Here is an 18,167-nt window from a genome sequence, read left to right as displayed (position 1 = left end):
TATACTACTAAGTACCCGAAGATGCCCGTTCCGAGGTCAATGGCATCGCCTTGTTTGACGACGACAGTGACAGAGCATTTCCTGAGCCGTGCTGCTTCGCACCGGAAACAAGTTGCATCAAACAGTTACTAACAAAACACATGTACTTTTTCCTACTGGCAACTAACTGTCTGTACCTGAGGAGGTAATTGTGAGGTCTGGACAGGACAGGACAGGACAGGACAGGACAGGATAGCAAGTACGGAAGAGACTCCTCTCCTCCTCTAATACCAATCGACAATCACAAGGCTGGCTCCTCAACATCTACGTAGACGTGCAAATACTTCTTCTGCACTGCATCCATTTCAATTTCAAGATCCTATATCCTATATCCCCGAGTCCAATATCCACCACGCCTGAATTTTGAGATTGTGGTTCATGGTCCGTGGTCTTGGAAGCGGCTTGGTGGCCCAGGGACGAAAAGCCCACGCCTCCGGAGCTAAGGCGCTGCCCAGCCTAGTGAAAACACGAACGTCCGAATCCATCTAGGTACCCATCCTCCACCTCCTGGATTCTGCTCCCTTCAACCTCGCCGGCGTCGTGAAGATTCGCATCAGTTGTCCCAGCATTGCTATCGCCTTACGCCTTCCTTTACTGTTCTGTCCTGTCTGTCTGTCTGTCTGTCTGTCTGTCTCTGTCTGTCTATCTGTCTGTCCGTTGCCTCTCTATTCTTGTAAGTTTCCACTCTCCTATTATCTCGTTGTTATTGTTGTTGTTGTTATTGTCGTCCCACCTCCCCCCCCCCCAAGACTTGTCTGGACTCGGACTCCCCTAGGAAAACATCTAAAAATATCGCGACATCAATAATCAACAACCACTCGATTTCTCGAATCGCCTCTCCTCTCCAACCTCTGCAACCTCGTCGATATTCCTACTCCAGCAACGATACTGCCGTAAAGGGTTGAGCGCTTGTCTACGGGTCTGAGATCATCTTCGTCACTCCACGTCTGCCCTCGCGTGCTCAACACGACCATTTCCCCCTTTTACCCTGATAGCAAGCTGCCCCGAGGACGAGTTATTGTGTCTGCACGCATCCGGGCTCGATCAATCTCAGCTATATGACCCCACCAGTCCACCAGTCCACCGGTCCCAGACGTCGGATACCTGCATGAGTTGTGGAATCTGTGCTAATACCTACCTGCGGGTTACCTAGCAGAAGGCCTTCTCTCCCTCATTACGATACTTTATTACCAGTCCCTTTACGAAATATCTACCCCACCTCTTTCTGGGCGCCGCAGACTTGGCCACTTTTGCCACAAACAAAATATAATATACCCGTCATTTTTCCTCAGCACTGGGCGACCTGCTTGTCGTATGAAGTCGAGGACGATTCTTGGTCGTTCTCGAATATAGTATATCTACATGCCGAAGTTTTCCAAAGGGTTTGGGCGGCGGAAATCCACCTTAAACGAACTTCACGATTCCCGGGGAGCAGGAGTGGAATCATCCTTCAAAGTGATTGAGCGTGAGGATCCCGCCAGCAACTCTTCAAACGGCGGGAGGAATCTTGGGAAAGCCACCACGGTGCCGCCACTGGGACCAAAGACCTCGGTGCTAGCAGACGATGACAACTTGTTTGAAAACATTTACAACCGGTAGGAATCTCGTGGCACGCAAACCCTCCTCGCACTGTCTGGGGAGATACAGACACTTTGTCGAAACAGTTACTGATTGCTATATAGTGACAGTGGTGCGTCCAACACGAATACCATGTCCACGACTGATAATTCATCTCGCTTGAGTGCAGCGTCAACGGCTCCTTCTTCAACGGATGTGCCGAGGCGCGAAGACTGGAAATCCCCTCACGACAAGCCATTTAGTGACATTCCGGTGCCTCCAGTTCCCAAGTCAACTTCGGCCTTTTCTTTGAAGAACGCAGGCCGCACTCTCTCCTGGGGACGATACAACAAGTCGACTTCACCGCTTCCTGCTAAAGAAACTCCCCCGGACTCTCCAGACATCGAAGATAGCAAATCTTCCGGCAGGGAGCGAGCTGTGACAGCCTCCAGCTACGCAAGCACAGCTACACCTCCGAAGTTGGAAGAAAAAGATTTGGGACTGAGTCTAGGTGGAGATTTTTCCGAAATGTTTAGCGGCGGTTTTGGAACCCGAAGGAGCGTAGTATTAGAGACGGAGACAAACAGAGCCTTGACGAGGAGCCCTGTAAGGTCCCCTGCCCACGTTCAAATCTCCGAAAATTCTGACTCTTGAATAGGAGACAGTGCCGCCGGGACCCGTTTCTGCTAATCGTTCTCTCACAGCAAGTCGCTTTAACCAACCATCCCCTCTCAGCATTGATAGAAACCAGGAGGTCGAGCCCTCGCCATACTCATGGAGCAGCCAGCATTCTCATGACGGTCTGATGGGGAATTCGAGTCCCGCCTTCGCCCGTCACAATACACCACCCCCTGTTCCGAAGCACGCCGCACCACGGCCAAACGATAGCGCGTCCTCGTATGCCAAGATCGAAAAATCTGGGGGAGCAGCCAACGCCAGTAGCGGGCTACAACGGAGTAGTGCCAACATGGAACCAAAACGAAAACCTAATCTGGAGTTTGGGGATGCAGCTGATGAAGAAGCCAGGCTTCTGCGGGAGTCCATGGGGAGTGTGACTCAACACACCAACGAACCAGGCCATGATTCTAGAGTCCATGACAGCTGGACGTTGCCCTCAACCACGGCATACAAGGTAGACGACTCGAGACTAGCAAGCTGGGGTACGGGGTCCGACACAACTCCGAAAGCAAAGAAGCCCTTGGCAAAGATGTCCGAGGAAAATATGTTTGACGTTCAAATTGCTGCCTCGGCAGGTTTGGCTCAACGATTTAACGAAAGATCTCTGTCTCCGCCAACGCAGCAAAATGCCCCGCAGAACAAAGTCATGACACCCGCCCAATTCGAAAGATATAAGCAAGATCAGGAGCGTTTGAGAACCTCTGGAGGACCTATGAAGGAAGAGGAGGAGGAGGAGGAGGAGGAAGAACCATATGACGATGATGAGGATGAGGCTGAAAAGAACAAGCAGCTCGCCAAACAGCGTCGCAAGCAGGAAGCCCACATGGCAGTATACCGGCAACAAATGATGAAGGTCACTGGAGAGGCCATCCCTCCCCCTCGCCCAAGCGTCTTAGCCACGCAAAGCAGTCCGAACCTGGCCCTTCCAGCAAACGTCGAGGAGGCCGAAGAGGAAGACGAGGAAGTGCCTCTGGCAATATTGCAGGCACATGGATTTCCAAACAAGGGGAAACAGCAAATGCGAAGTATGGGCTCAAACCCGAACCTTCGCTCTTCTGCGGGTGGAGTTGTGACTGGTGCAGGTGGCGGCAACCTTCCGGTATTTGCTCGAAACCTGCCACAAGATCCGTATGTTGGCGCGGGACTTGTGAACCCTATGCACAGAGAGTCTTTGCAATACGGCGGCGGAGCCGGCTCTGTGAACGGAGAGCCCCCTCGAGGTCTTCCTCCTGGTGGACTGGTTGGTGTGATAGCTACCGAGGAGAGATCCCGAGCCATGAGACGAGGCAGTCCGAACCCTCAAGGGGGATTCGGTGCCTCTACACAGGGTGGTGGATTCAATCCCATGATGGGAATGCAACCGCCCGCAGTTGGCAGCCCTTACAACGGGATGGGGCCGGCACCTATGGGTGGGATGGGGCCAGGTGGTATGGGCCATATGCCTCCCATGATGATATCACCAGGAGACCAAGCCCAAATCCAGATGTCCCAGCAAATGTCGCAGTTTATGGCGATGCAGCTGCAGTTCATGCAGCTGATGGCTACTGGCGGCCAAAGCAACTCCCCAAACCAGATGCTCTCGCCAGTGGAGAATCAGCGCCCCGGTAGCGCTCATCACACTCGCCCGGGGAGCGCCCACCTTCAAGGTGCATCCCACCAGAGGGCCATGACCCTGTTAGACCCAAACGCCGTTCCGTGGATGAACAGTGGAGGAGGGAGTCAGTATTCCCCCTCGCAAGGCGGGTATGCGCCTTCAATCGCACCCTCGGAACGAAGCAATGTCGGTTTGCCTGGTCGCTATAGACCAGTCTCTCAAGCTCCCCCACAGGTGCAACACAACAAGGCAAGGACGAACACCATGTCGGGCGCTCTTCACGGATGGGGAGACCTGAACGGTACCACTATCAAGGCTGGGAAGAAGCCTGCCAATGTTTCTGACGAGGACGATGACGAGGCCTGGGCGGCAATGAAGCAGAAACGAGAGCAAAAGAAGTCGCTTTGGAAAACGAAAAAGGGAAAAGAGGATACCAACGGAATTCCAGGCTACGCATTGTAGGCGTAGGTAATGCGGATGGGCATGCTGGATAGGCTTGGCACAAAATCTGTTACATATTGCATTGGCAAACGGCGTTCAAAGATTTCTTGGATCGAGGTTTGGATTAGCATGCATGTTAGATGTATGCGAGACCGGGAATATGCAATCCTGATTTTGTAGTAATATAATGCGAGACATACGGTCTTCACTCAGTCCTTCATCTTTACTCGTTCGTGACTAGAGAGAGAGAAAGCTGTGTGGTAGATGTCCCTACACCTCCTCCCAGTATCCCCAAACAACCTGGACCTTGGCTGCGAAGTGCTTTGTCCTGGGTTCCCAATCCAACTCCAAAAGCGGAAAAAAAAAAACCAAAAAAAAAACACCAACAAATCAATTGATCTTCCCAGCAGCCCACTCCCTCCTCTTGACCCCCAGCTCCACAGCCGCCAAGCCCCAATCCTCACCATGGTTGTGGCTGCCACTGGTCACGCCCGCTCTCGCCTTCGCTTGCTCCTCGTTTAGCACGGTCAACAGTCCAAAGATCAACGGGACGCCCGTGTCGAGCTGGACGCGCATCAGGCCGTGGGAGACGGAATCCGCGATGTACTCGAAATGCATGGTCTCGCCCTTGATCAGGACGCCGATGGCGATGATGGCGTCGAAAGGGCCCGAGGAGGCGGTCGATTGGCCTTTGGGGTCGAGGGAGAGGGAGGTCAGGTCGGTGGAGCTGGAGCCGAGGAGGTCGCCGGCGCCGAGGGAAGAGGAGGTGGTACTCTGGATCTGGGAGGCCGAGAAGAGTCTTTTTGGGGCGCGGGGCGCGGTGGGATACTCGTTAGCGCTTGCTGCTTTTCTTCTGCCCGGGGGGGTCTGGGTGTAGGAGGGAGGGAGAGAGAGAGAGAGAGAGAGACAGAGAGAGGGAGAGAGAGAGACAGAGAGAGAGAGGGAGAGGGAGAGGGAGAGAGAGGTGTGTGACAATGGAATGAATTGCATGCGTACTTGGAACACGCAATGGGCAGCTCCCACGAGCCCGGCACGGATTGCACGACGATATTCGACTCCTTGACGCCGGACGCCAGCAGCTTGGCCTTGGTTCCGGCGAGAAGGGGCTCGATTATGGCTGTCGGGCAGTGTCAGCGTCAGTGTTGACATCGGCATCGGCATCAACTTCAGCTTCAGCATGGTATGGCGGGGTTGAACGCACTGGTGTTCCAGCGGGCGTGGACGATGCCGATGCGTAATTCGCTGCCGTCGTGTTGCTGGGCTTGTCCGGGGCCTTTCAGGGTGGTCATGTTTTGTATCCTGTATTTTTCGGTTCTGTTTTCTCTTGTGTTTCCTTTTGGGGGCTTTTCTTTTTCAATGATATGGCTGTATTTGCGAGTTTATGAGATGTTGAAGAGGGATGATGCTTTAGAACCTTACCCAGTAAGTCCAGTCAGTCAGTCAGTCAGTCAGTCGAGTCCCCCTCAGCACGTGGTCTGTGTGGCCTAGCGCCCTGCCATATTCTCCACGAACGACGGTTTGAAAATCTTTCTTTCTGGACTCAACTCATTCTTATATTGATTGATAGCGAGAGTTCATCTCGCGCCTGTTGGCCCTGGTAGAAAGTAAGGTATTTGCTGACTAGTAAGTATAAGCCTCCGGGGATGTACTAAGACGGCTCGGGGACGGTCGCAACGATACTTATTCGAATCCGAAAATAGGCCCCCTTCCCAAATCAGAGCAGCACGATGCAAAGTCGAGATGCACCCGTGAGGATCCTTCGCTCGCCAGCTGCGGTGCCAGCCCACCACTTACTGATATATCCAATGGATTGCGCCGCCCTGCCGAGATTGGGGAACCGATACACCAACTTCTCCGTATCAAAGGAGCGCTTCACATCGTACAAGCTCTCAGATGGGGGGCGCAGCGGGTACATGCCATGCGGTGAGACTTTCTCCTCGTCTTACAGTTAGTTCCCTTTGGTCTCTTGTTTATGGACGCTGCGATCCCCGTTGCTGCTGGGCTGATACATCGGTCTGGTTCTGGTTCTGGTTCTGGTCTGGTTCTGGCTCTGATTCTGGTTCTAATTCTGATATTCAATGTTCCTGCCATTCTGTTGAGTGACAAGTTTTGTTTATTTTGTTTTGTGCTGTACCACGCAACTGCTATGGTTGTGTTCAGTTTCAGCCTTACGCTCCTGTTGGCCCTTGGGAGCCATGCCGTGAATGATTATAGCGTGGTATTCGATCATCCTCCGCCATATCAATTGAACACGACAACTCGCATTGGCTACAATGTCACCGCTTCTCCTGGGCAGTCTGGGCTATCTCTGTTGCTATTGCAGACCACGGCTTCTGATAACGAGGGCGTTTCATCAAGCAATACAGCGACTTTTGCTGTTGTCCTTCAAGGTGAGCAGAATATGCCTGCTTTATGTTGTGATGGAAAACTCCAAGAACGATTTTGATCGGCCCTTGTTAGATGTGTGTGTGTCTTGTATGGGCACGAGGTGTCTTCCCGGTACTCGAATCTACATCAATACGTCCCAGATATCAATACCAGAATATAAGAGAACAGAAGCCGAATTCCGCCTCGCGAGCACGTCAGGAGATTTGAGGAACTTCTTTTTCTGCTTTGCCAGCAGAAGTGATATGCAACCGGAAAATGACATCTGTAGCTTCTTTAGTGATTATTTCAACATGGAAAATGCGGATGTTGGGGAACAGTCTGGCTCTTCAGGCGAATCCATATCAGCAATACCGCCCCTAAGCATACTACAAACCCCAACCGCAGTCATTCGCAAAAGAACACTCGCGGTTCCCATAGAAGCCATGACTATCACACAAAGCAGTACATCAAACCTCCAGGTAATTTTAAGAGCGACTGAGACAGCAACTCCCGCTTCGAATTCTGCTTCAACGAAAACGACCGCCCCGACGACCACGGAATCGTCTACGACACCCATATTGGCTATCCCCGAGCCGACAGCATCAGGTTCCTCCTCCTCCTCCTCCAACGGCGGCCTCTCAGTTGGAGCAAAAGTCGGAATTGCCCTTGGCGTCTTAGCATTTGCCCTCATCCTCGTCCTGGTCGTTCTGTTCCTCCGCCGCAAGCACGGTAAACGCAGCCAACCCGAAAACGTAAATCTCACAGAGGGCATGCACCAGCACCAGGACTCCTACCCGCAAGAACTGAACGCCGAAAAGGCCAGCCCAATCGCACCCTCTGAAGCCGCAACCCCCATCGTTGAGCCGCTCTCCCGGCACTCCGCGCTCTCGCCTCAAGAGGTTATAGCCTCACACTTTTGCGCTGCTGGCCCTGCAGCTGCAGTCCCCAGACGAAAGCCTATTGCTGCGACAGTAGCGAGGGTCGCGACCATGAGAAGCACAGCGTCTACGACTTCGTCGAGTGGATTGCAGAGTCCGCAATTACCGCATGGGTTCGAGCAGTATCACGATATACCGATCACGTATGGAGATGCGAGGCATTCCCCACAGGTATTTCCCGAGAACTTGAATTTGGTGCGAGCACCATTCCTGTACAGTCAGGAGGGGCTGAGCGCCGAGGAGATGGAGAGGCTGGAAGATGAAGAGAGGAGGATTGATGCCGCGATTGCGGAGGCGGAGCGAAGACAGTAGTCGATGCTGAAGCCTGCGCGTCTCTTGTATTGTTTTGAATCGGTAGCAAGAGTCATTTGTTGTTTCCTTGACGGGGTTTTCAGATCCGGAGAGCCACCTCCCGGTGTCTTGCTGTACTGCAGCGTAATATCGATATAGCGTCTATCACGGCCTAGGAGTTATTGGATGTCTTGATCAAAAAATATGCCATGTCATGCCAAATCACCTACCCGACCTGTCGGCCAAAATCTCGCTTATTCTTCCTCTCGCTTAAACCCCTTTTACCCTTCACCCTTTACCTCTAAAGCGCAAAACTCGTACATTCCCCCTACTGTCTTTTCCAGAAACCAGGCACAGTTATATCACCTCACTCTTTCACTCCCCGTGATCAACTCAATCCAACCCAACCCAGCCCAATCCCGAAACTTGTTCGAGGAGACCTTTGACCCACCGCGGCACCCTTAGAGCGAGGCAATGCTCTGCTCTGCTCTGCTCTGCTCTGCTCTGCTCCTAGGTCTTCATCGATCTCGGGTCGACAAACCAAGCAACGCGTCTCGACAGGAAGAAACAACGCTGCTATCGACCCCTCTACTTTCACGATCTGTCTTCCCCCTCGCTATATACGTTTAGGATAGACAGCTGGTTGAGACTACCAGTAGCTGATAGCACGTCATGGTATACTTTGGGGGCTGTTGGATGGGGCGTTTGAAAGACCTGCTGCGATGGACGTTAGATTAATACAACTACTACGACGACTACTACTACTACTACTACTACTACGACTACTACTACTGCTGCTACTACTACGATCCAACCTAATCCAACCCGACCCAGCCCAATGCAGCCCAGCCCAGTCCCACTCGACGGAGCTTCCCTTCCCTTCAAGACCACACACAGCCTCATCCTCGCAGCACTCCAGCATTCCAGTATTTCCATCTCACCAAACCAGCCAACCCAGCCACCAAGCCAACAACATCAACCCCACCCCTCCCCTCCCCTCTCCTCTCACTCCTCCTCTCACTGCTAATCTCATCTCATCTCATCTCATCTCATCCTAGCCCGCCCAACCGACTGGAATCCATACCCCCTTCACGGGGGATGAACATCGAATACAGATGACACCATACATATACACACCCAAATACACACACACACACAGTAAAATAATAATAATAATAATAATAATCAGTCACCATCCCCACTCTCACCCTCACCCTCAACTCTCAGCTAGTGACTGCTACTCCCTACCTACCTACCAACCAACCAACCAACCAACCAACCAACCAACCAACCAACCAACCAGCCCACCCCCTCACCACCACCAACAACCTTCTCCTCACTTAGAACGGCGTCATTTCTGCACATACATACACGCATACATACACACATGCATATGTCTACCATCCACCCATTCACCCATTCACCCACCCATCCATCCACCCATCCACTCTCACGTGCGCAGCACAGCACAGCACAGCACAGCACAGCAAAGCAAAGCAAGAGCGAGAAGAGAAATACAACAACAGCAAGGGAGAAATCCCGTTCCAGTGAACTTCCCATGCGCGATACTCGAAGGTGGCACATACTGTGGGTAGGTATGATTAGCTCTGGCGTATACACACACATACATACACACACACACACACACACATATATATGTATGTATGTATTAGGCTCCGAGACCAAGGTGCTGAAGGCTTAACGGTGTGTGGCTAGTGGAGAAGAGAAGTGGGCGAGGCAAGTAGGTAGGTACCTAGAAGAGCGTATGCGAGTCCAGCTATCTACAGATATAAGTTGGTACATACAACACGGTGAAGATTTTCTCGCCCGAGGTGTCGAGAGGAACACGAAGTTGATGGAGGAAAATTGTGGTAGGGCGAAAAATACAAATTAATTTATTATTTCTAATAGACCGCCTCTCGATCTCGCTCCGATGACCACCATCCCAACACGATACCATGAATGCGATAGCCCAACCGCCCAATGCACCCCCCAGAGAGCCAATGTTGTCTCGTCTGCTCTATTCGCCGTTCAATGCACAGAATACTACAAAAGGAACGCTATGAAGGCTTCTTCCCAAAGCGTTGTCAAAACTCCGTATGATGAGTCGCTAAAGAAGGCTGTTATTCAAAAGAAGAAAGAAAAGTAAGAACAAAAAAGTTAAAAAAGGCCGGAAGTCACCGCCTTCACCAGCCATATCATAAAATCTCCTTCCAAATGCCGGAAGCAATGCATCTTGAAAAGTCGTGGTACTATCCGTGCCCGCGATATCCTCCGCTCCCATTACCGCGTCCATGTGCACCCTGCTGCGGGGTGTAGTACTGATGTTGATTAGGGTATTGTGATGGCGATTGTCGGCCCTGCTCGATCCCGGCGTAGCCTGGTGATGGTGCTGAAGGTACCCAGCCACCTCCCTGAGCAAAAACACTTGCGGTGGGCGATACCCAGCTTTGCTGCTGCTGCATCTGGACAGGATGCTGCTGAGGGTGTTGACCCACGCCGTATTGCTGAGATCCACCACGATATTGTGCGGCGAGCTGGTCCTGATGAAGCTGCTGCTCGTACAGAGCTTGCTGTTGTCTTTGGGTAATGGCATTCTGAACAGCCGCGCTGTTGATGCCTTGCTTAATTTGCTGCTTTTCTCTCTCCCGAGCCTCGATGGCGCCAACCAGCCCGCTCGGGGTAGCGTGAGCTTTGCTGTTTTGAGCCATGCTGATCAATGGCGTTCCTGTCATCTTCGCTACTTTCTCTTGCTCGCGTGCGGAGAGCGCAGTAGTCATATCCCCGGTCCCAGATCGACCAAGGGCAACGCCTGCACCCCACGAACCCGGTCTCTGAATAATATCAGTGGAGTTGTTCCGCGAATGGCTGTAGAAGTCGCTATTTCGATTCAAAAGAGACGGCGTCGAGGAATTGGCGCGAAGGGTATTACTTGATGCTTGACGTTGATGCGAATAGAGCGGACTCGCAGGTTGCATGGAGGCTCGTTTCTGTACAAACTGCTCGGCAGTGATTGACATTCGTTTCCCTGCGTTGCCGCTGGCAGACATGCCAGGCTGCCAGGCCACCGTGCGGCTTTCAGATGAATTGTTCCGATAATGGGCATTCTCGGGCGTGACAGCCTTGCGTCCCGGAGTTTTTGGTTGATCATAGCTAACAGGTTTTCTGACGGGGCTACCTTGAAACGATGGGTAGTTGAAGGCAGGACTAGCAGCTCTCGCACCAAAAGCTTGCGCTGGACCAGGGCTGGCAGCTCTACTATCGTAAGCCAGCGTAGGGCCAGGGCTGGGAGCTCTATGGGAAGTGAGGTTGTAAGTTGGTCCAAAATCAATATCGATTGGTGGTGAAGTAACCGATGAACCATCAGTTTCACTCGCGTTACCAACCGTCTTCAATACACCCGCTCGGGGTCTCTCGATCGATTGGCGAGGTTCGTCAGACCGATGTGTACTGGCATAATCTGGAGATACTGTTGACGCGCAATCATCGTACTCACTACTGGCATCGGTATCCTGGCGGGAAATTTTCTGCTCTGGTGGTGGCATGCCTCTGTGGTTACCGCGACCAATCATATCAAAAGCTGCTTGGTCAATAGCATATTGTCCCAAGCTGCCTCCGCTTGATTGTGTCTCGGCTGAGACGGGCGTTCGGATGCTCGAGTTCCGGGGAAGAGGTTTTCGAACAATGCTTGCGCGCGTCTGAAGGCGGGACGGTTGGGAGGCAATCCTGGAAGTAGAGTCTACTGACTGCTGGGGATAATGGCCGTGGCCGATGGGTGCAACTGGTGTATTGGAAGATGAAGGAATTTGGTCTGGCTCATACGTACGAATTGTAAATAGTTGATCTCGGGGAAGGGACTGCGGTCCTGCGCTGGAATCGGCCGGCGGATTCGGAAGAGGATGATGAGAAGTGTCAGGTAATGGCAGAGATGGGTGAGAATGATTTGGTTGAGTGTCGAAGTCCGTTCTTGGAACATGTGAGGGCCCTTCGAAAGAAAATCGGGGTTTGGATGCTGTTACCACGCCTTCAAGACCGTCACTATTAGCAGGATTTTCCTTTAGGTTGGCAACTGGCTGTACCCCTCTGTTCCCATTTTCCTCCGGGCCCACGTTCTGGTGTCTTTGATTATGGCCTGTTCCTACTGCATCTCCGTGCGCATTGTATCCCACGACGCCAGCAACACCTGCGGCGCCAGCCAATTGCGATAACGTAGCAGATGACATCCGGCTGTTTTCTCTGAGAATATCTGGAGATTGGTAAGGCTTTGCAATGGGCAAAGACCCTGGGGCGTGTGAAAAGGCTGGTGGGGTCGCAACTGGCTCAGGGGTATTGCTACCCTGAAGCTCTTGAAGTTCTCGGACCGGAGTTGATCTAGCGACATATTCATCCTCAGAACTGACACGGTCTGGAGTGGTGCCCGTCTCAGCCAAGTAGCCTGGAGTCAAACCATGAGCAGAAGTGACTCCAGCAGCATGTGGCGGGGGAGTAGGAGCCATGTCGTAGGCGCCATCGTAAGAAGCCGCTACTGGTTCCTCATACCCAGGAAATCCCTGTATCTCGGAAGCTGACCTGGCATGAGCACTTGTCTGCGCCGTAGGTGGGAGAGCAAAAGCACCCGTGCCAGGTGGAGCAGAATCTGTTCGTGGCACCCCACCAAGAGCACCATCAGTTTGGCCCGGGCCGGACGTTTTTGGTGGGGAGGATCTGATGGAGGCACCATCGTCAAACCTTATACGGCTGTGAGATGGACCAAAGCTGTTTCGTGTGCTTCTCCTGCTGCTGTGCCTGATGTTCGCCTGGGTGCTGTTCTCCACAACCGTCATTCGCTTGGAAGTGAGTGCCTTCATCCTCTTCCTCCATTCGCCCTCTTTCCAGCTCCCACTTCCGGACTCCAAGATAAGACCTGAAACATCAAGAATCTCCAAGTATCCATATCTTCGATGCTTCGGCATCGCAAACATGAGGCTCCGGGAATCTGTTGTGTCGGCAATCAACCGCCCTGGACGCCCGTAGAGGCCAAAGGTATCGAAAACGGGGAATAACCAACGGAGCATCATCTCAAATCCAGTAACCGCGGGATGAACCTCTGGCATCACAAAGACAAATCCTTCAGATGTCGAGGGTGGGCTTGAGTGGATGGTTATGGTGCCCTCTACCTTGACCAAGGTCGAAGCATCTATTAGTGGTTTTGATTGCGGGTATATAGCAAAGGCTGAGTAGGCGTCGGTGATAGTGGCAATCGGATGGACTTTCTTGGTCTTCTTGGTATCATAAAACTTGATGTCTCCCTTCAAAATCGGGGGCCTGGAATGATCGTAGGCGGACTTTTTCTTGAGAAGTTGCTTCTGTATCTTCTGAACTTCCTTTTCGTCAGGAGGAGAGATGACACACCAACACCGCCTCCAAGGAGTTCCAGCTCCAAAACGAACCCGCGCCCAGTCCGCTGTGGGCATTCTGGCGCGATCCATGATCATATTGATATTATTCAGAGCCTTTCCCTTTCCCGCGATTAACGCCCCGGTGTATGCCTCCTGTAGCGTAGCATGCTCAAACATAGAGAGTCGGATACCCGCCACCCACTGAATCAGGGAGTGATGGGAGTTGAAATGTAGAAGGTATCGATTCTTGCCGGCGGTGGAAATGCTCAGAACGTTCTGTAATGGCGCCTCACTATCTGACCGGGTAGGAAGTGCCTCGATCTGGAATATCATTAGCCATATCGAGAAGGTTCCAGGCAAATATTGCGCACCATTTTGATAGAAGCATCGGTGAGATTGATAAACTTGGGAAGCACCTCCCCTTCTTGGCCCGCTTCGTCGAGCTCTGAAGCGTCCCAAAGCGACAGCACAGTACCGACGAGTTGAGCAAAACACTCTGTCCAGCTTCTATCTGCGTTGGGTTTGCCCTCTGTCACACGAATCAGCACTAGCACAAGTCAAATCGGGGCCAAACTCACGCGTATTCTGATCGTCCAACTTCAAGAAGTATCCCTCCTGGTATAGCTTATTCGCATGGCTGTTCAGGAAGGTGAATATTGGTTGCAGTTCAGGCAGGGTATCCTGGGTGACATCCATTAAGGAAGGATGGTATGTCTGGATCATGGACAATGGCCTATTCGACATTGCGCGCTGTCGCTGACCGGGCTGGGTAGAGCTTCCATCGTACTGGCTCTGATACTGACTGTATGGCGTTTGAGGGGTATTCGTAGTATTGCTTCTGATCCGTGGGGTTCTGGGCGTGGAGAAAGGCTCCTCCGCCACACGCGGAGGTGCAGCGGCAGGAGCAGCAGCAGGCGTTGTGTTCTTTGGTGCGTCCCGGTCTTTGAAGCTGGAAATGAACGAGAGAACTGTGTTCCGGACTCCAGTCAGCAATCTCTCAACGCTTCTGTGGGGAACTTGAACCCCCAATTACTACTGACCTCTGCTCCGGGTCGACATTCTGAACGGGCGGCTGGTTTGCAGTAACGAGTGTGTAAAGCTGTCCCTTCGTGGGAAGACTTGTGGCCTCCGGAGTTCCGGATGCTTTTGCTTGCTCTATTCAGTCTCTCGATATGTTTAAAGCAAAGGCGGCTTTAGGTAGCGATCATGCAGTTCGTGGAGTGGATAGGTCAGAGTATTCGGAGAAGGGTGATTCTGCCGAGTGTAGAATACTATTTGAGGATTGCGGGTCTAAAATTTCGAGGAGGATTCAAGGACAGGAGGAGAGTTGTATCCAAACGGGAGGGGATTTTGATGGGATGGTGATGCAGGAATGAAGCAGTTCTGCGTGTCGGGACGGGACGAACGAGGCCGCGAATGCAGCCCAAAAACGTCACTGCTGATCGCGAGACTAGGGATCCAAGGGCCAGTGTTGAAATTGGCGTCCGAAAGTCGTTCGAGGGTGTAGGGACAGAGATCTGATATTGGTAGGCTATTATTACCTATTCACCGGACCGGATGACGGGATGACAGGAGGACATGAATCGAACATCGCACATTTTGAAGAATTTCCCCAACCACTGTTTATTTACAAGAAGTCTTGGCTGAATCATCAAATACTTTTACGCGCTGTGCAGGCCGCTCCGTATGGCTTTCCGCATCAGGCCTCCGTACCCAAGGGGGGCTTGGCCATGTGCAGGAAAAGTGTAGAGAGTAATAATAGGAGTTCCGAAAGTACTACGTACGTAGTACGTGGTACTATAGTACGTAGTACTTATAGTAGTACAAGTACAGTACCATTTTGCAAGGGATCTTTACCAGGGCGGAAACCAATCAACTTGTATGAATGCAGCCTGGAAAAGTATCTTTAGGTCCGTATTTTAGTCTGTGCAATTGAGTTGACAGGGCTCTGAGCCAGTCAGAAACCACCGCTGTAGGATGTATGGGGCTAAAGTGGGTACATTTGAACATGGGCGGAGTGCGGAGTAGGTGGGAGTAGGTGGGAGTAGGTGGGAGTAGGTGGGAGTAGGTGGGAGTAGGTACTGTACAGAACTGTACGTAGTAAGTACCGGGTACTGCACTGCATCAACATGTAGCGGCGCCACGTGTCCGGTCACATGACCGCTGGATTTAGATGTCGATTTCCCCTCGCCGTACCGACGGTAACTTTCCAAGAGGACCGACCGTATGCACAGAAGAGATGCGACTCGAAACCATAAAACATACATACTTACTTGGTACAACAAAAAACACTTTCTCCATTTGCTTTCCACAACCAGTTTACGGATACGTGGCCAAGCCGCGCCATGCCAGCCACGCCACAGGTAGTAGAAGTACAGTACCAGTAGTAGTACCTACCCGTAGCTCCTTGGATGGCCTAGCCTCTTGAGAATTCTTCCTTACAAAATACTTTTCGCTGCATCTCCCTGCGGAACTCGTATTCGCCTCGTATGGTGGGCGCGCTCGGCGTGCAGATGCAGATGTACCTAGTACGAGCTATATAAAACTTGACCTGTAAATAAGTACTACTACCTACGCCTACCGGTACTCTTCCCTCGGCATGGATGCCCATGAAATTTTCAAGGCTTTCTAAAGGTATCTTTATCCTTGGGACAAGTATCTTCTCCGAGCAGCCTGAGACTGAGAAGGCTGTGTGCATGCTATGATCCCGAATACTGTAGCTGCTCCGTACAAGAACAAACAAGGCCGGTCTTCAAGGGATCATGTCTGTCTCTCGGTGCCCAGCAAAAGTTGAAAGGGGAGTTTCCTTGTGTCGATGCTTGTAAGGGTGTCGGACCAAAAGATGAGCCCCACCAATCCAAGCTTTACGGCCCCGAGCTGTCCGAGCGAGGGCCCCATTAGATTGGTGTTGGTACCGTACTTTATCAAATCCAACTGTTAGGGAAATGCATCCGAGAATCAATCACCTCCTGCGAGACCGAATCCAAGTCCAAGTCCAAAAAACACAAGACCAAACCAAACCAACTCAGCTCAGCTCAAGATCATCTACACAGTGCTCCTGTCCTGAGTCACGCCTTCCAACCAACCAAATACACTCGAGACTCCATGAGGCCGGTCTTTTCACTGCCTGTCGCGCGAGCCATACTTTCTCAGCCTCACCGATCTCTCACCACTAGCACTTTACGATGTCGCCCAGAGCTGGTGATATCCTCGACTTCCACCATTGCTGACACACCAGCGATGGGGAAGGAGACTCTGCCATTTCGATTCGAGACCGGCGTTGCGCTGTTTGCGAAGAGGGCCCCTCGACCATTCCCTCCACCCTTCCTCTCCCCTCCATCGGCTTCGTTCTCCGATGCTCTCACTACCCACGATAGAAGTCGAGTCCGGCGTCCTCTTATCAATGGACAGAGGATTCGAGGCTATACCAACGGGGATGATGCAGTATATGCCAGCGATCACTTCATCGCGGCCAACGATGGGGTAGGCGCCTGGTCCACAAGGCCTGGGGGCCACGCTGGGTAGGGAATTTCCTTCTCCTTGCTCCTTGCGCCTGAATAGCACTGACCCGGAATAGGCTCTGGGCAAGGCTGGTTCTACATTTCTGGGCAGTAGAAGCAGAAGCAGATCTGAAACAGATGCGTCCTCTGGGGCAACCATACACCCCTACACCGATAGAATATCTGCAAAGGGCTTATGAGCAAACACTTCAAGCAACATCGTCCCCGGACGAGTGGCAAGGAACGACTACAACTACTGGAGCTCAACTATACTACCAAACTTCCGCCGTTAACCCGAATGCCACTCCAACACCTCTTCTCTATGTCACCAATCTTGGCGACTCGCAAATCTTAGTTGTTAGACCACGAGATTCCAAAAAGATATACAAAACTACGGAACAATGGCATTGGTTCGATTGTCCCAGACAGCTAGGGACGAACAGTCCAGACACTCCTCGAGAGAACGCAGTCATGGACAAGGTCGAGATAGAGGAGAATGACGTAGTACTCGCCATGTCTGACGGAGTTATTGACAATCTATGGGAGCATGAAATCGTCCAGAGTGTGGTAAATAGCATACGGAAATGGGAGAATGGCCAGGGGGGAGAGGGCACTGGGGACAGGAAAGGCGGAGCTGCTGGAGGGATGAAGTTTGTAGCTGAAGAGCTGGTGAAGGCTGCAAAAGATATTGCTACGGACCCGTTTGCAGAGAGTCCTTTTATGGAGCATGCGGTCGAGGAGGGGTTGGCCATGGAAGGAGGTCAGTACAGTGCGGGCATGGACTGGCCTATAGCTAACGTTTACCAGGCAAGCTAGACGATATCAGCGTGGTCGCAGCTTTGTGCAGACGCAGCAAGGGTTGAAATTGGACAGTGTCGCAAGAGACGAAGGAAAACCTGTGAATCAACAAGAGGTCCAACTGAGGTCGGGTATCCTACTGGAAAACGGCGGGCTGAGAGCTTGTCAAGAATTGTGAAGAGGGTCCGATTGGTGGGTCGGTAGAGCAGCCCATCCTGAACTCGACCAAGGATACCTAGACCCATATGAGGAGGGCAAGACGCAATATGGGCACGAATCTGGAGCTTTTGCCTCCGATCAAACGGCGGTGGAAGCTTTTTCAGAGGCGGAACTTTCGGCGCTCGTGGCTCATTCGGCCGAGGTACAGGACAAGGCTGGCTGACTATGGCGGAAATGCCTGGAGGAACTTGGTGCAGCAAATTCTCAAATCAAGAAGTGATATTCTAAATTCCAAATCTTTCGCATGATGATATGAAATCGTACAAGAAGACTGAAAGGATGTAAGGAGGCCCACCTAAGCGAGCCGACGATTACTTTGAATGTCCCATTTTCAATACCTAGGTACTCATCGTCAGCCTCGTCCTTA

At 52.0% G+C, this 18,167-nt stretch overlaps 5 protein-coding genes across 5 annotated transcripts; 3 read left to right on the top strand and 2 right to left on the bottom strand.

The window, feature by feature from the left end:
• Positions 1–1,401: 1,401 nt before the first annotated feature.
• On the top strand, positions 1,402–4,330 carry L3040_009071 (uncharacterized protein; the record flags this gene model as incomplete). The annotated part of the gene is made up of 3 exons (XM_007294056.1): positions 1,402–1,634; positions 1,722–2,202; positions 2,255–4,330. The coding sequence occupies 3 exons, from the start codon at positions 1,402–1,404 to the stop codon at positions 4,328–4,330; spliced, it is 2,790 nt and encodes a 929-aa protein (XP_007294118.1).
• A 369-nt stretch (positions 4,331–4,699) lies between these two features.
• L3040_009070 (uncharacterized protein) lies at positions 4,700–5,598 on the bottom strand (the record flags this gene model as incomplete). The annotated part of the gene is made up of 3 exons (XM_007294057.1): positions 4,700–5,108; positions 5,306–5,426; positions 5,511–5,598. 3 exons carry the CDS (start codon positions 5,596–5,598, stop codon positions 4,700–4,702), a joined length of 618 nt encoding a protein of 205 aa, XP_007294119.1.
• An 857-nt stretch (positions 5,599–6,455) lies between these two features.
• L3040_009069 (uncharacterized protein) lies at positions 6,456–7,926 on the top strand (the record flags this gene model as incomplete). Its single annotated transcript, XM_007294058.2, has 2 exons — positions 6,456–6,699; positions 6,770–7,926. 2 exons carry the CDS (start codon positions 6,456–6,458, stop codon positions 7,924–7,926), a joined length of 1,401 nt encoding a protein of 466 aa, XP_007294120.2.
• Positions 7,927–10,157: 2,231 nt separating this feature from the next.
• L3040_009068 (uncharacterized protein) lies at positions 10,158–14,342 on the bottom strand (the record flags this gene model as incomplete). Its single annotated transcript, XM_007294059.1, has 4 exons — positions 10,158–13,604; positions 13,655–13,812; positions 13,862–14,251; positions 14,324–14,342. 4 exons carry the CDS (start codon positions 14,340–14,342, stop codon positions 10,158–10,160), a joined length of 4,014 nt encoding a protein of 1,337 aa, XP_007294121.1.
• A 2,181-nt stretch (positions 14,343–16,523) lies between these two features.
• Positions 16,524–17,646, top strand: L3040_009067 (uncharacterized protein; the record flags this gene model as incomplete). Its single annotated transcript, XM_007294060.1, has 3 exons — positions 16,524–16,804; positions 16,861–17,543; positions 17,591–17,646. 3 exons carry the CDS (start codon positions 16,524–16,526, stop codon positions 17,644–17,646), a joined length of 1,020 nt encoding a protein of 339 aa, XP_007294122.1.
• Between the last annotated feature and the right edge of the window lie 521 nt (positions 17,647–18,167).

Source organism: Drepanopeziza brunnea, assembly GCF_022702325.1.
Source record: "Drepanopeziza brunnea f. sp. 'multigermtubi' strain 214-2 chromosome Unknown ctg19, whole genome shotgun sequence".
NCBI lineage: Eukaryota > Fungi > Ascomycota > Leotiomycetes > Helotiales > Drepanopezizaceae > Drepanopeziza > Drepanopeziza brunnea.
The sequence above is the reverse complement of the archived record's forward strand: the minus strand, read 5'-3'. Positions and strand labels throughout refer to the sequence as shown.